This window comes from Sinocyclocheilus anshuiensis, unplaced genomic scaffold (genome assembly GCF_001515605.1).
Source record: "Sinocyclocheilus anshuiensis isolate Anshui unplaced genomic scaffold, SAMN03320099.WGS_v1.1 scaffold1115, whole genome shotgun sequence".
In the NCBI taxonomy this organism is placed as follows: Eukaryota; Metazoa; Chordata; class Actinopteri; order Cypriniformes; family Cyprinidae; genus Sinocyclocheilus; species Sinocyclocheilus anshuiensis.
Window position 1 is genome coordinate 693,884 of NW_015547735.1, and position 17,237 is coordinate 711,120.

At 40.9% G+C, this 17,237-nt stretch overlaps 2 protein-coding genes and 2 pseudogenes across 2 annotated transcripts in view; all 4 read left to right on the top strand.

Moving 5' to 3' along the window:
* The window catches only part of actr10 (actin related protein 10), an 11,246-nt gene extending 6,159 nt beyond the window's left edge, over positions 1–5,087 (top strand). Inside the window, exons 11-12 of the mRNA XM_016507275.1 lie at positions 2,158–2,359; positions 4,484–5,087. Coding sequence (XP_016362761.1) covers positions 2,158–2,359; positions 4,484–4,665 — 384 coding nt within the window. The 3' untranslated portion in view covers positions 4,666–5,087. The remainder of the gene's footprint in view (positions 1–2,157; positions 2,360–4,483) is intronic.
* An 829-nt stretch (positions 5,088–5,916) lies between these two features.
* Positions 5,917–8,466, top strand: LOC107704384 (zona pellucida sperm-binding protein 4-like; annotated as a pseudogene).
* A 560-nt stretch (positions 8,467–9,026) lies between these two features.
* Positions 9,027–10,799, top strand: LOC107704365 (zona pellucida sperm-binding protein 4-like). The gene is given in 9 exon segments (XM_016507277.1): positions 9,027–9,044; positions 9,310–9,352; positions 9,428–9,615; positions 9,686–9,783; positions 9,855–10,012; positions 10,078–10,270; positions 10,332–10,479; positions 10,559–10,631; positions 10,706–10,799. Coding segments are annotated over 9 exon segments (996 nt in total). The 3' UTR covers positions 10,783–10,799.
* Positions 10,800–13,918: 3,119 nt separating this feature from the next.
* LOC107704386 (zona pellucida sperm-binding protein 4-like) lies at positions 13,919–15,753 on the top strand (annotated as a pseudogene).
* Positions 15,754–17,237: the final 1,484 nt, after the last annotated feature.

Genomic DNA, 17,237 nt, shown 5'->3' on the forward strand with positions numbered 1-17,237 from the left:
GAAAATTACATATTGTGCCTTTAATGTCTTTTTTATTTTTAAATAAGTGTTTGCTTTCCTACATTATGAAACTTTTTTTAGTTTTATAAATGGGGGCAACCTATGAAGGATGAACAAATAATGTCATCACATTAAAAATAACTTTCAAATTCGGTAACACTAAAAGCTTTGAAGTGCTGGGAAAAGTTGTCAGGCACTCGAAAACATTAGACCATTTCTGCCACAAGTTGTTCCTGTAGTTTTACTGTTAAATCCATGGTGAACGGTGGTGATTTGTGTTTGTTGAACAATGTTTTTCCTGGTTTCCACATCAGTGGCGTTTGTTCTGATATCTGTAGCTTTAACAGAATTCTGCGACGAATTCAACTGCTTTCTTCACTGAAGAGAACGCAAGGCTGTTCATTCCATTTTTGGAACTGAGAAACCTTTCTTTGACTGAATGCATGTCGCAATGACGTCACGGGACGCGTCTAAGCCCAAAATCTGCGGAAAATCTGCGGCAATTACGAAAATGTGTGAGCTCTTGTGAAAATTGCGGAGTTTGCTTGATTTTGCGATAAATTCAGCGATCACAGAATCCTGGAGGGACTGTTAAACCGTTCTGCTTTTCCTCTCTTACGACGTTCCTGAAAAGTTCCTTTCATTTGTTTTATTCGATGTGATAATAAATTCTGAAAGTCTCGTTACCAATTAAAGTTTTCATTTAGCTAAAAAACAAAACGAATAATAGTCCATTAATTATCACGTTTATTTTATAATCAACACTCAAGTAAAAACCGAGTTGATTAAGCATTTAAATCGCACATAAAGCAGTTTTCGTATAAACATTTTAATGAGATAATTTTGTTTCTACTCCAATTCGTTGTTGAAATATAAGCATTTGAACAGTTTTAATGACAGATTCATTCAAACATAACATTTATGAATATGTATATCGACATCTAAATTGCACATAAGGCAGTTTTTATATCAGCTAATAATTCGTTGTTGAAATATAAACATTTAAATGGTGGCTGTAAAAAAAACTTGTCTTCATGACAGATTTGTGTAAACATGCATTAAATAATTGTGACAAAAGATTCAGTAACAGATTTAATTAATATGTAATTTAATGGATATATTTATCATAATGTTCCTCCTAGAGTTATTTTTTCTTGCTGACTATCAAGTTTATGGTCATTTAATGTTTTTCTTGAGGTAGATGTGACGTTATTAATCTCTCTATAAAGCTGTTTTATTGACATTTATCCACAGCCGCTTACAAAACTGTTTCAGCTAATATTTTTGTTGCATGCATCACTAATTAGTTTGGTTTGTTTATATAATCAAAGCTAAATTTATTTAATATTTATTTTCAATTTAACACCCACAGTCTAGCTAGTTTCGATTTGTGTGAAAACACGGCGGAAAGCTGCGAGGTTTTAAAAGAGTGCTAAGGGAATTATACAAATGAATATATGAATGAATTAATTATATGTACCTCTGAAGGTTCTGACTGTCTTCAAAACAGATTTGATGGCATTTTGTTTTCATCTTCGCTCCATGTGTGATACCTAATAAACTAGTGTTCTTTACGGGAAACAGCTGTAATTCTGCTTCTCCATCAGCGCCACCTGCTGTCACAGAGTGGATTTACAGAGACTTATATTCACATTCAGTCTGTGTGCAGTTTCTGTCTAGACAAAAACGGAGTTAATTTGCATGCCCTGCTGTAATTTATGACCGGTTGATGAAAAACAAGCTTATGTGGATTCTGCACATTTAAACAATTCACATAAGGTATCTAGAATTATTTATGGAGCTGATAAAATACATAATCATTTATTAATCAGTTATCATTTTGATTTAACCCTTTTCTTTATTTAAAGGCTGAAATGTGAGGTTTCATACGTAATTAGATAAACTGTTGTCATTTAAAATCCGGACATCACTGGTAATGTTATAGTTTTAGTGTTTATGCAAACAGAAATGAATTGTATTTATTGTTGATTTTAAGTACAAAAATTGGTGAAACGATTTAAGTGTCCAGCACATTTTAACAATACCGTGATCATTTTGGTCACTATAATCGTGATGAGAAATTTTCATACCATTACATCTATAGTCCTCCGTTTTCCCAGCATGCACCTTGTTCATTGTGTGTTTGTTCCTCACCAGTGTCCCATCGACACTCGCAAGGTTCTGTCGGAGAACGTGGTGATAATCGGCGGTACGGCCATGCTTCCCGGGTTCCTGCACCGACTGCTGTCTGAGATCCGCTCACTGGTGGAGAAACCCAAGTACTGCGATGCTCTGGCTACCAAGAGCTTCCGAATCCACAGCCCACCCGCCAAACCCAACTGCACCGCTTGGTTAGGAGGTGAGCAAAGAACGGCACGGCCGAGGCTTTGAGACTCCTGACCTCTGCATGGGACGAGAAAAGATCTAACGCGTTTTATAAAGCAGTTGTGAAAATGAAGATTCGCTGAAAATGTGCTCACCCTCAGGTCATCCGAGATCAGGATGAGTTTGTTTCTTCATCAGGTTTGGAGAAATGTAGCATTGCATCAGTGTCTCAGCAATGGATGCTCTGCAGTGAATGGGTGCCGTCAGAATGAGAGTCCAAACAGCTGATAAAAACATCACAATAATCCACAAGTAATCCACAGCACTCCAGTCCATCAGTTAACATCTGGAGAAGACAAAAGCTGAAACATTAAGACGTTTTTAACGTCAAACTATTGCTTCTGGCTAAAATATGAGTTCATAATCCCAGTTAAAGGTGCCATAGAATGCATTGATACTTTATATTTTAAATCATATCTACATAGAAGGTATGTGGCTTAGGGAAAGACAAAAATTCTCCAGAAACTGTTTTACATGTCCATTTACAACCCTAGGATTTGTCCCTAGAATGAAATGGTCTGTTATTACCTTATTTGGAAGGGTCATGAATAATAATGTTGAGCTCTGCTCTGATTGGCTCATTTCAGTAGCTCACACAGCAAACAGATCTCTACTGTCCGGCGTGAACGATGCAGAGATTAGGCATCCAACCTTATATGTTTGAGCCTGTATCAGACGAAGATACAGATTTTGAGAGATTTTGCAAGATTGTTTAGCGTCCGTGATCGCTGCGAGATGCTGGCGGGGTGAACGAGGCTTGAGAGAGTCGTGAGTGAAGCTTCTGTGTTGCCAGATCCAGCTGTTATAATCGTTTTTGGACTTGTCTTTTCCACTTTTTTTGACACTTTAGAAAGTTAATAAAGTAGGATGTTGCAGTTTAGGGTCAGCGATATCTTTATCTTATCTTAATTGCAAAAGATTTGAAATAATTTCGGTTTATTTGTATTTATTTATCGGTTTTTGTTTGTTTTAATAGGAATATCTGGCAACACTGCCAAGGTAGTGTTTCAACTATGCCAAGGTAAATACAGTTTTCCATTCTATGGCACCTTTAACAGAAATATGTTCTGATAACGTTTTGCTAGCTTTCCCATGAAGTTATGAAAATTTTATTTTTTAATGTTCACTGGACGTCCAGTTGTTTTAAAATGTTTTTTCCTGGTTATGAGAATGTTAAGGGAACATTTGATCATTTGATGGAAACGTTACTTTTGAATGTTCTCTGAACATCGTGAAACAAGTAGTAACATTTTTAAAAAATGTTAGACGAACGTCCAGCTAAAATTTTTCAGAAAAATTCCATGATCAATGCATGAATTATGTATTTGTGCCAATGTTTTGAGAACATTATTAAAGACCAAATGACTTTGAATGAACATTCTGTTAATGTTACTGGCAGAACGATTGTTCATAACCTCATCAGCACATTCCCTGTTAGCTGGATAACACTTCCTCCAATGAAAAAGTCGTTGGATGTGATGCTACATTTCAACAAATGTGACTCTGGACCACAAAACCAGTCATAAGGGTCACTTTTTTGAAATTGAGATTTATACATCATCTGAAAGCTGAATAATAATCTTTCCATTGATGTATGGTTTGTTAGGATAGGACAATATTTGTCTGAGATACAACTATTTGAAAATCTGGAATCTGAGGGTGCAAAAAAATCTAAATATTGAGAAAATCATCTTTAAAGTTGTCCAAATGAAGTTCTTAGCAATGCATATTACTAATCAAAAATTAAGTTTTGATATATTTATGGTAGGAAATTTACAAAATATCTTCATGGAACATGATCTTTACTTAATATCCTAATGATTTTTGGCATAAAAGAAAAATGGGATAATTTTGACCCATACAATGTATTGTTGGCTTTTGCTACAAATATACCCCAGCGACTTAAGACTGCTTTTGTGCTGCAGCGTCACAAATCTAATGAAGAAACAAACTCATCCACGTCTCGGATGGCCTGAGAGCGAGCACATTTTCATTTTTGGGGGAACTATTCCTTCAACACACCTGGATATCTCAATTTTCTGCCAGTGAACTTTTGAACCATTCACTCAAGCTTGTTTTGTCTCTTCTTCCCATGTAGGTGCTATATTTGGAGCATTGCAGGACATTTTAGGGAGTCGCTCGGTGTCCAGAGATTACTACAACCAGATGGGTCGCATACCAGACTGGTGTTGTCTCAGCACCCCACTACCGGATTCAGTCTACGAGGCGGGAAAGACGCCTCCGCCTCTCATGAAGAGGGCCTTCTCCACCGAGAAATGAACTGGACACTTCAAATTTAACCTCCTATAATCGATGGGTCCTCGCCTGTAATAGCCTAAAGTCTGTCAAAATTAGTCAGCTATACCTAATTTGAATAGTAGGTGAAACCGAAACCACTAGGGGTCAGTCATCATTGGCTCATCGTGAAAGAGAGGGGAAAATCTTTTCAAATGCACTAAATGGTTTCCAACGCATGACATGTATCCAGCCTAAACCATGGCAGTACTTGTGTAGTTTAGATCAACTGCTTACTTGTTATTATTATTTAAATGTATGCTTGATCTTGCACCATCAAAGACAGATCATGGAAGGCATCTTGACCATAGTGCCAAGAAACTACATAATAATTCAATTCTATTTAACAACAACAAGCTTGAAGCGCTGAATATGTTGAAAAGTTTTATGTATGTATTATGTTTGTGAAAAAATAAACATTCTAAAATTGGTGTTTGCAGCTGGGGTCTTCTATTATACTTGTCCATTAAGTGTCAACTGATTTAGTCATGTTAACTCAGATTGCTCTTTTCTTTTTCTTTCTTTTTTTTTTGCAGTCATGTTTTACTAAAGAAAGTGTGAGGTCTGATCGTAAAGAATAAAAGGCTGTCAGGGTTTCTCTTTAACTGTATTTTCCAGTGGTTTCAATAAACTTGCATGACATACTTCTATGGAAGCTTATTTCCCCCAAGGAATCAAAAAGGTAAATTTGGCAAAAAAAAAGTCAGCATCGTTGAGATATTAGCGAACTGTGAGATCAGTCATGACATAAATAGTCAAAATAACCTTTTTCATTTTTTTTTTTTTAATTCTGTTGTGGAAATAAGCTTCCATATACTTAAAATCATTTAATGCTTAAAATAGTATTTTCATCATATTTGAGCACACTTGTCTGCAGGGAGTGGTAAGGACAACGGCGCCAAAGATGAACATCTACTTTTGGCAGGTTCCAGTAACTAACCTGGGCTTGAACCTTTCTTATTTGTTGTCAATATGACATTGGAATCAAGAAACACCATGTTAACAGAATTTGAGAACCAATTACAATCAGATTAGTAAGATATTATGAATTACGTTTGTGCATTTATGTTCAAAATGGGAAAAATAAGAATTGATTCTTGAGATCCATTGAGAATCACTCAGTTGCATAAGCTCCCATTTCTGCAGGTCTGGAGAACCATGAGTGTTAATGAAGAGGGAGGAGCTATCGTTAATTAGCTGAAATCTGTAGAGTACAAAAAGACCAAAGGGCAACATCTGAACAGTGTGATTAGCTGTTGAACAATGGTTGGAAGTTGGTGTTTGGTTCAGATTTTGGTAGTTTGTGTGTTCTGTCATGCTGTTCCAAAGTGGGGTAATTTGCTCCAGAACCCTCAAGCTCTGATGATTCAGCAAACTGACCAGCGGTTTCAGCAGCCAGTTCAACAAACTAACCAGCAGTTTCCTCAGCAGTTTCAGCTTCAGAAGCCAGTGGTGCAGACAGAGCTCCTTGATAAATGTTGCTGTAGCTGTTATGAGCAGATCCAATGTGGACAACCTGGGATCAGTGCTGCTGAGTGTGAAGCTATCAACTGCTGCTTTAAAAGACAGCAGTGTTACTATGGGAGGGCGGGTAAGTGTTCTCAATATTGTTCAGTTCATGTTAAACTGATTCTCAGAATTAACCTGCTCTTGTACCTTGTTCCAGTGACTGTCCAGTGTATTAGAGATGGTCAGTTTGTGGTAGTGGTGGCTAGAGATGTTACTCTGCCTTGACTGAGTCTGGATTCAGTCCATCTACTGGGTGGAAACGACCCACCTTGCAGTCCTGTGGGGTCCACACCTTCCTTTGCTGTATACCAGTTCCCTGTGACCGCATGTGGTACAAGAATGATGGCGAGTAGCTGCTTATGGTTTTATGCTTCATGGCCTATGATGGACTGGATGCCAACAGTGTTGCTATTTGCAGGAGGACAGTGGTTATGTGGTGTATGAGAACCAAATGACCTCCTCATATGAAGTGGGGATGGGACCGTTTGGTTCCATCACAAGGGACAGCCATTTTGAGTAGGTGATCTATGCTGTTCTTAATCGTTAATCTCTGACAAATGCTACAAGCTCCCCGTCTGTTGTCCAGGCTTCTCTTCCAGTGTAGGTACTCTGGCACTTCTGTAGAAGCTCTGGTTGTGGAGGTCAACACCGTTCCTCCACCTCCACCAGTAGCTGCCCCTGGACCCCTCAGGGTGGAGCTTAGACTGGCCAATGGCCAGTGTGTCACCAAAGGGTGTGCAGAAGGTATGTTCTTGTTCCATGTGTTCCTAGTATCTTAAGACTCCAGGTTGCAGCAGTTTCTGGTTAATCACCAGTGTTGTTCTTCAGGGGATGAGGCCTACACGTCCTACTACAGTGATGCTGATTATCCTGTAACAAAAGTCCTGTGAGAGCCTGTGTATGTTGAGGTGCGCATTATGGAGAGGACTGACCCCAACATTGTCCTGATGCTGGGACGCTGCTGGGCAACTTCAACCCCCAGTCCACTCAGTCTACCCCAGTGGGACCTTCTGGTTGATGGGTGAGTGTAATGGCAATGTTTATCCTGCTAGTCTGGGGATTTTCTAACCTCCTTTTCCCTTTCAGATGCCCTTACCAGGATGACCGTTATTATGATGGACTGGATACAACGGTGTTGCATTCACAGGAGGACCGTGGATATGTGGTGTATGAGAACAGAATGACCTCCTTGTATGAAGTGGGGATTGGACCGTTTGGTTCCATCACAAGGGACAGTCATTTTGAGTAAGTGATCTATAACTTGGTGTGACTGTTAGTCTCTGAAATGCTAGAAGCTCACCGTCTGTTGTCCAGGTTTCTCTTCCAGTGTAGGTACTCTGGGACTTCTGTGGAAGCTCTGGTTGTGGAGGTCAACTCTGTTCCTCCACCTCCACCAGTAGCTGCTCCTGGACCTCTCAGGGTGGAGCTCAGACTGGCCAATGGCCAATGTGTCACTAAAGGCTGTGCAGAAGGTAAGGTATTGTCCTGTGTCTTAAAGCCTCAAACTTGAGTCTGTTTAAACCCTAGTGTTCTTCCTCAGGGGATGAGGCCTACATGTCCTACTACAGTGATGCTGATTATCCTGTAACAAAAGTCCTGCGAGAGCCTGTGTATGTTGAGGTGCGCATTATGGAGAGGACCGACCCCAACATTGTCCTGATGCTGGGACGTTGTTGGGCAACATTAACCCCCAGTCCACTCAGTCTCCCCCAGTGGGACCTTCTGATCAGTGGGTGAGGTATACAGCCGATCTTTATCCAGTTAGTCTGCTGGGAGACTTTCTAACCTTTCATCTTCAGATGCCCTTACCAGGATGACCGTTACCTGACTGCACTGGCTCCAGTGACTGGATCGTCTGGTCTTCAGTTCCCAACCCACTACAAGCGCTTTGTTGTGAAGATGTTCACATTTGTAGATCCAGCCTCACTGGCTCCTCTGCAGGAAACTGTATGCCCCCCTTTACTAGAACATTTTAATTTTACTACTTATGAATTCTGACTTGCTCCTTTCTTCCCTGTCAGATCTTCATTCACTGCAGTACAGAGGTGTGCCATCCATCTTCTGGCTCTTGTGAGCAAAGCTGCACCAGGAAACGTGAGTTCTTGCTCCGTCTAGACTATAGGAACCGCTTTATACGTCAATTCACACTTCTAACATTTCTTTTTCAGGAAGAGACACTCGTATCAAGGCCGTCTCTAGTGAGCAGACTGTGGTTTCTAGTGGAGAAGTCACTCTGGTCATGTAAATCTAGTGTTTTTAATAAACTGTGGAACGAGATCTTTGTCTATTGGTATTGTATTGGCTTTACAGAAGCTGGTATTACATGCCTCTTCCCAGTTTTCTTTTTTTGACCTAAACCAAGGTTCCACGACCTTTTGTAAGGTCATGCATTCTGAGTCCAGGCTTCTGTATAAGCCATGACCCTTATCCATCTACAGTTGTTAACCTGGGCCACTGCATAAGGTACCAAATTAAGGGTTAATCGTGAACTTCTGATTGGTTAACAGGATGTTTTACCCATCCAACATTTATCCCATCCAAGTGTGCATGCACATTTTGCTGTGGCACATGGGGAGCAATTGAGGGTTTTGTCTCGCTCAAGGTAACCTCAGCTGTGGGTATATAAGGTAGAGAGCATTATACATTCACTCCCACGTACAATTCCTGCTGGTACTGAGACTTGAGCCCATGACCTTTTGGGTTACAAGTCCAATGCTTTAAGCGTTAGGCCATGACTGCCCACCCCCACAACTTGTAAGGTCATATTTGATTCATTCTGCTAGTACTATCTGCTTAAATGGGAAAGATTTAGTTGCAAGCTGGGGAGTTGTGGCCTAATGGTTGGAGTCGGACTTGTAACCTGAAGGTTGCAGATTTAAATCTCAATATCAGTAGGGAATGTAGGTTGGGGATTGAATGAAGAGTGCTCTCTTCTACAGCCAAATGCTCCTCGGGCACCACAGCGACTGGTTGCCAACTGCTCTGGGTGTTCACTACTCACTGCTTTCGGCGACGCCTGTGAAATATTTAATTTTTTTTTTTATTCATGCAGTGTGAAACCCCCTGTCACCGATCCATCGTGTGACGTGAACAGCAGCAACTGAATGCTACCCCAGATAGTCACGCAGTGTGAAAAGACAGCAGTGTTACTATGGGAGGGCGGGTAAGTGTTCTCAATATTGTTCAGTTCATGTTAAACTGATTCTCAGAATTAACCTGCTCTTGTACCTTGTTCCAGTGACTGTCCAGTGTATTAGAGATGGTCAGTTTGTGGTAGTGGTGGCTAGAGATGTTACTCTGCCTTGACTGAGTCTGGATTCGGTTCGTCTACTGGGAGGAAATTACCCACCTTGTGCTCCTGTGGAGTCCACACCTTACTTTGCTATATACCAGTTCCCTGTGACCGCATGTGGCACGAGCATGATGGTGAGCAGCTGCTTCTGGTTTTATTCTGCGTTGCTTATGGACTGTATGCCAACAGTAGTGTTATTCACAGGAGGACAGCAGATATGTGGTGTATGAGAACAGAATGACCTCCTCGTATGAAGTGGGGATTGGACCGTTTGGTTCCATCACAAGGGACAGTCATTTTGAGTAAGTGATCTATGACTTGGTGTGACTGTTAGTCTTTGATAAATGCTAGAAGCTCACCGTCTGTTGTCCAGGCTTCTCTTCCAGTGTAGGTACTCTGGAACTTCTGTGGAAGCTCTGGTTGTGGAGGTCAACTCTGTTCCTCCACCTCCACCAGTAGTTGCTCCTGGACCTCTCAGGGTGGAGCTCAGACTGGCCAGTGGCCAATGTGTCACTAAAGGCTGTGCAGAAGGTAAGGTCTTGTCCTGTGTCTTAAAGCCTCAAACTTGAGTCTGTTTAAACCCCAGTGTTCCTCAGGGGATGAGGCTTACACGTCCTACTACAGTGATGCTGATTATCCTGTAACAAAAGTCCTGTGAGAGCCTGTGTATGTTGAGGTGCGCATTATGGAGAGGACTGACCCCAACGTTGTCCTGATGCTGGGACGTTGTTGGGCAACATCAACCCCCAGTCCACTCAGTCTCCCCCAGTGGGACCTTCTGATCGATGGGTGAGTAATGCCAATCTTTATCCAGTTAGTCTGCTGGGAGACTTTAACCTTTCGTCTTCAGATGCCCTTACCAGGATGACCGTTACCTGACCACACTGGTTCCAGTGACTGGATCATCTGGTCTTCTGTTCCCAACCCACTACAAGCGCTTTGTTGTGAAGATGTTCACATTTGTAGATCCAGCCTCACTGGCTCCTCTGCAGGAAAAGGTTTTCTTTCCCACCCATTAACTCGGTTTTTTTTTTTCCAAGTTTCTTAATCCTAATGGGGTTTTTCTGTCTTGGTCAGATCTTTATCCACTGTAGTACATCAGTGTGCCATTCTCTTTCTGGCTCCTGTGAGCGGATTTGCTCAAGGAAAAGTGAGTGACTTCCATTTTTAGTCTTTTTGGTTTTGTTTTAAAGTGGTAATCCATTTTCTCACCCTCCTTTGCAGGAAGGGATGTTGATGTCAAGGCCGTCTCTAGTGAGCACACCATAGTTTCTAGTGGAGAAGTTACCCTGGTCATATAAACATGTTATGATGGCTGTTTTAATAAACCTTGAATTTGTCTGGAGTTTGTGGTTGTTTGGGCTACCTTGTTCAGTGGAGTTTGTTAAATTTGTACAAGTGTTCAAAGTTGTTCTCTTCCCAAGTAACTCTAATCTACACTGCTTTGACTTCAGCTTTCCTGGAAAACTGAAAGTTTTGCGCTTCTCTTTTGCCTGTCCATGTTGAGCTTTTGGCCATGACGACACAAAGGTCCAGTTACTATGTGTTTGGGTGTTGAAATTTCCCTCCCTCAGCTTTGTGTACCTATTAACAAAGAACACTAGGGTCACCTGCTGATACGGCATCACCATAATGAGCCCCCTCATACCTTTTGCTTGTGTACTGAGTAGCAGTGTTGGGATAACTCATTACAAGTAATGGGAGTTATGCAATCCGATTACTTTTTTCCAAGTAACTAGTAAAGTAACACGCTGATTTAAGAAAATATCTGAGTTACTTTTTTGCAAATGTATGCAAAGTTCACACTGCACGATTTAGCCCGATATTTCACTCGCCGACAGGTTTTGTGAAATCGCTGACAAATGCCTGAAATCAGAGGCAAATTGGTGCTCGTTCACGCGAGTGACAATCACGCAGTGTGAATTATCAAAGACGCGATCTGAGGGAATCGCTGATGCCTGTGAAATATTTGGCATGTTAAATATCTGGCGCTGTCGGCGATTCCCAATCACGCTGTGTGAAATGAGTTCTGACTGAAACACATCGGCGATGACATACCGCTAATGAGAGACCAAGATACAGGGCAGAGGGGAGTTTGGGGAGGAGTTAAATGAAACTTGGTTTGCAAACCAGTGTTGCCAAATCCGCGATTGCTGCCGGTTGTTTATGTCAGCAGGTGGAAGAGACCCCAATAACGTGATATTTAGGCCCTGGAATGTGAATTCTACCAGGAGAACCCTGCCAAAAAAATTATTTTATCCCCCGAATGCAATTTTTACTGGGGGACCCCCTCAAAACAATTGGGCTATTTTCAGGCTAGTTGAGTAATGGGGTGGGTTTTGTAGCGAAAACCTGGCAACCCTGCACCAGATAGAGCTGTCGTCGATTCTTCCTATTGTAAAGTCATGCAGTGTGTAACCTCCTGTTGTCGTTCCATCGTGCAGTGTGAACACAGCAACAACTGAATGCTACCCCAGATAGTCGTTCAGCGTGAAACCAACAGTGATGCGACGTCTTTGAAAATTGTGCAGTGTGAACTCTGCATTACTTTGTTTTCCCATTTATTGACTGACAAGTCCCCTGTCCCCATATTGGGAGAAATCGGAAGCGCAGAGGAGTTGTGTGCTGTGTGAACATGTTACTGTAGTTCTAGACTAAATGTGAATGTGCATTAATTCATCCCACTCACACAATACAGATTTAGTATTCATCAAAATGAATTACAACAGTGAAATGCAATCTGAGGATATGATGCAAACCTGCAATTATTTGTTAAATGTATCTAACCCTTTGTCTTTGCTGCTGACCTTTGATCCAGTTCAACCATACTAAGCAAAAATGACTTTAGATAATTAACAATTTTTTTTTTTTGGCCTGAAGTGTGCACCTGCGTTCTACTGTACAGACATGAATTTACTTTTCCTTCAGCCTGAGGTTTATTCATTATACTTTTTGTGTGAAAGGGCTTTTACATTTGCTATAAATAGAATATGTATTAAAAACAACGAAGTCCTGCTCAAAAAAAAAAAAAAAAAGTAACTCGAAAGTAACAAAAGTAATGTAACGCATTACTTTCCATAAAAAGTAACCAAGTAACGTAATTAGATTTTTATTTTATTTTTCTTAGGGAGTAACGCAATATTGTAATGCATTACTTTTAAAAGTAACTTTCCCTAACACTGAGTAGTAGTTTTGGTGTTTGCCTCTGACCTGAAACTCATTCAAAACTGAACAGGTGCGCTGCTACATATCAAGTGTTCTAGAGTTGCAACCCTTAAAGTGTCAAACTCCATGCTCATGTGATTTAAGGGTTTTTTTTTTTTTTACGTGATGGTTTAACAAAAGCTCTGTTTTGGCCATTCATTTAAAGTGTAATTTTGGGGGGCCTGAAAATGTACTTTAAAACCAGTTTTCAAAATTTTGCCATTTAAAAATAATAGTGTCCGCACAACCTACAAAAATGTAAATTTGCACATGAAATCACAACTTTCACATTACGTGTGCACCCTAAAGGTATGTGTGTGGCGTGTATTTACTAGTTTACATCGGCAGCTACTGGCATGGCGTGCATAATATTTAGTTTTTGCAGATCCATGTGAACGAGGATCGCTTGGATGACATTATCACCTGTACATGAAAAGTGCAAAGAAAAAACATTGTTTTTAGCACGTTGTGTAAATGTATCCCAAGTCTGGAAATGCGCACTCCTAATGTGAGGTCAAGACCTGGGACCCTATCTGATTATACAAATAAAAGGGTTGCTTGAACATGGCCAAGTTGAGCTAATGGATAGAAGTTGGAGGCTTGGTACTTTCTGCTTAGTGTATCTAAATGTAGTACAAGAACTACAAATTTACTCAGTTTTCATAGTCCTTGTTCAGTTTATATTTTTGAAATTGTAACACTCAAGTGAACATTAAGAATTACTGTTTTTGCTTGCCAGCAAGTTTGAGTCAATCCTAAAAAAAAAAAAAGATGTAACAGTTAATCTTATTTAAAATGTCTAACAGACGAAAATTTGAAAAAAGGCTTATAACTACAATTATAGGAGATATTATAACTTCAAAATTAGCACCACTATCCTTAAACTTAAAAATTAGCATTTGACAATACTCATCTGCATCTGCAACACCCTTTATGAGACTGACTGTCTTCCATAACTTTGATTATTTTTTTATCATTATTGGTTATTTGTCAACCCATTAATCTCAAAAAAGTAAAATGAGCACAACTGCTATTGTTGTTGTCGTTCAGTTTAGTAGTCATTTAGTGGTCAGTTTAGTGGTCATTTAGTTTCATGTGGGAAAACAACCAATCAAAAATTAAGATAAATTCTTAATTAGTCAAAGTAGCTGTAATGATTCTTGATTAAAGGAGGTGGGGTTGTTAACGATGATTAATTTGCAGAGTACAAATAGAAGTCCAAGGCATTCTGAAGTTGTGTTCAGTTGTTTAGTAATGGCAGGAAAGTGGTATTCAATTTGTTTCCAAACACTATGTGTTTTGGTTGGCTCTATTTGCAGTGCTGTTCCAAAGTGGAGTAATGTGCCCCAGAACCCTCAAGCTCTGATGATTCAGCAAACTGACCAGTGGTTTCAGCAGCCAGTTCGACGACAAACTAACCAGCGGTTTCCTCAGCAGTTTCAGCTTCAGAAGCCAGTGGCGCAGACAGAGGTCCTTGATAAATGTGCTGTAGCTGATTATGAGCAGATCCAATGTGGACAACCTGGGATCAGTGCTGCTGAGTGTGAAGCTATCAACTGCTGTTTTAAAAGACAGCAGTGCTACTATGGGAGGGCAGGTAAGTGTTCTCAATCTTATTCGGTTCATGTTAAACTGATTCTCAGCGTTAACCTGCTCTTGTACCTTGATCCAGTGACAGTCCAGTGTATTAGAGATGGTCAGTTTGTGGTAGTGGTGGCTAGAGATGTTACTCTGCCTCGACTGAGTCTGGATTCTGTTCGTCTACTGGGTGGAAATCACCCACCTTGCGCTCCTGTGGAGTCCACACCTTACTTTGCTATATACCAGTTCTCTGTGACCGCATGTGGCACGAGCATGATGGTGAGCAGCTGCTTCTGGTTTTATTCTGCATTGCTTATGATGGACTGGATGCTGACACTGTTCCTGTTCACAGGAGGACAGCAGATATGTGGTGTATGAGAACAGAATGACTTCTTCATATGAAGTGGGGATTGGACCGTTTGGTTCAATCACAAGGGACAGTCATTTTGAGTAAGTGATCTATGACTTGGTGTGACTGTTAGTCTCTGATAAATGCTACAAGCTCACCGTCTGTTTTTCAGGCTTCTCTTCCAGTGTAGGTACTCTGGAACTTCTGTGGAAGCCCTGGTTGTGGAGGTCAACTCTGTTCCTCCACCTCCACCAGTAGCTGCTCCTGGACCTCTCAGGGTGGAGCTCAGACTGGCCAATGGCAAATGTGTCACCAAAGGGTGTGCAGAAGGTAAGGTCTTGTCCTGTCTTAAAGCCTGTCAAACTTGAATGTTTAAACTTCTGTTCCTCAGGGGATGAGGCCTACACGTCCTACTACAGTGACGCTGATTATCCTGTAACAAGTCCTGCGAGAGCCTGTGTATGTTGGGGTGCGCATTATGGAGAGGACTGACCCCAACATTGTCCTGATGCTGGGATGTTGTTGGGCGACTTCAACCCCCAGTCCACTCAGTCTCCCCCAGTGGGACCTTCTGATCGACGGGTGAGTGTACAGCCGATCTTTATCCAGTTAGTCTAATGTACGCCATCCCTAATGCTTCTATACCACTGTTTAGATGCCCTTACCAGGATGACCGTTACCTGACCACACTGGTTCCAGTGACTGGATCGTCTGGTCTTCAGTTCCCAACCCACTACAAGCGCTTTGTTGTGAAGATGTTCACATTTGTAGATCCAGCCTCACTGGCTCCTCTGCAGGAAACTGTATTGTTCCCCACTTTACCAGTTTTACACTCTGCCTCTTGATGTTTTGTAATGGGTGCTTCTGCTTCTCAGATCTTCATCCACTGCAGTACAGAGGTGTGCCATCCCTCTTCCGGCTCCTGTGAGCAAAGCTGCACCAGGAAAAGTGAGTACTTGCTGTAACATTGTAATGTTGCTTAATCTCCGACTAGTTGTGGGTTGTCTCACTCTTCTCTCCCCCTTTCCCCTTTAGGAAGAGATCTTGCTGTGAAGACCGCCACTACTGTGGTTTCTAGTGGAGAAGTGAGACTGATTCTATGATTGAGAAATCTTTTAATAAACTAAGACTTTAAACTAACTATTTTGTGAAGAGCTACCAATCAGATGTTGCTCCCATGTTTATGCAAGTGTTAACTGACTCCCAGGTAGCTACAAATCTACCATCAATCATTTGGTTTATCGACTCTTGGTCCTGTTTGGGTTCTCAAAGGATTTTAGAGACCCTGAAGATTCTGTGCGTTTGAACTTCAGGAGACTTTCAGAACTAACAAATTGTGCTAAAGTATTAAACTACAACTAGATCCTAGTGAACTGGCAAATTACAGACCCATTTAAAATCTTCAGTTTTTCTACAATTTTAGACAGTTGTCTGCTCAATTGTGCTCCTTCCTGCAAAAACGATCTCTAGGAAGAATTTCAGGCCCCACCATAGTACAGGAACTGCACTTGTTAAAATTACAAATGACTTGCTGCTTGTGTCAGACCAAGGCTGCATCTCATTGCTAGTTTTATTTTATCTTAGTGCTGCATTTGACACAATAGATCATGACATACTCGTAGGTCGACTACAAAACTATACAGGTATTCAAGGTTAGGCTTTAAGATGGTTTAGATCCTACCTGTCCGATCGCTACCACGGTTTATTTAAATGGGGAGTCATCTCCATTATCACCAGTAAAATATGGAGTGCCACAAGGATTTGTCCTAGGGCCACTGCTATTTTCAATATATGTTCCCCCTTGGTAATATTAGAAAATACGGGATTAGTTTCACTATGCTGATGGTACTCAACTATACATTTCAACAAGACTAGATGAAACTTCTAAATTAGCCAAGATAACAGTGTTAATGTAACGGTTGGATGACCAATTTTCTCGGAATAAATTCGGGTAAGACGGATTACTTATTGGACCACAAAAATGGTACACAGAATCTCTTGGATTACAATTTGCAACTAGACTGCTGTACTGTTACTTCCTCTACAGTTGAAAATATAGGTGTTATATTAGTGACTTGTCTTTTGAAAATCATATTTCCCATGTTACAAAAACCACGTTCTTGCGTCTTAGAAACATTGCCAAACTATGAAACATGTTACCTGTTTCTGATGCAGAAAAGCTAGCTCATGCATTAATGACCTCTAGACTGGACTATTGTAATGCACTGCTAGCTGGTTGTCCTGCATCTTCAATAAGCTACAGGTAGTCCGAAATGCAGCAGCTAGAGTCCTTACCAGATCAAGAAAATATGATCATATTACCCCAATTTTACAGTCTCTGCACTGGCTACCTATTAAGTTCCGTATCCGTTACAAAATATTATTACTTGCCTATAAGGCCCTTAATGGGTTAGCTCCTGTGTACCTAACTAGTCTTCTACCACGCTACAATCCATCACGCTCCCTAAGGTCGCAAAACTCTGGACTTTTGGTAGTACCTAGGATAGCGAGGTCCACTAAAGGAGGTAGAGCTTTTTCGCATTTGGCTCCCAAACTCTGGAATAGCCTTCCTGATAACGTTCGGGGTTCAGACACACTCTCTCTGTTTAAATCTAGATTAAA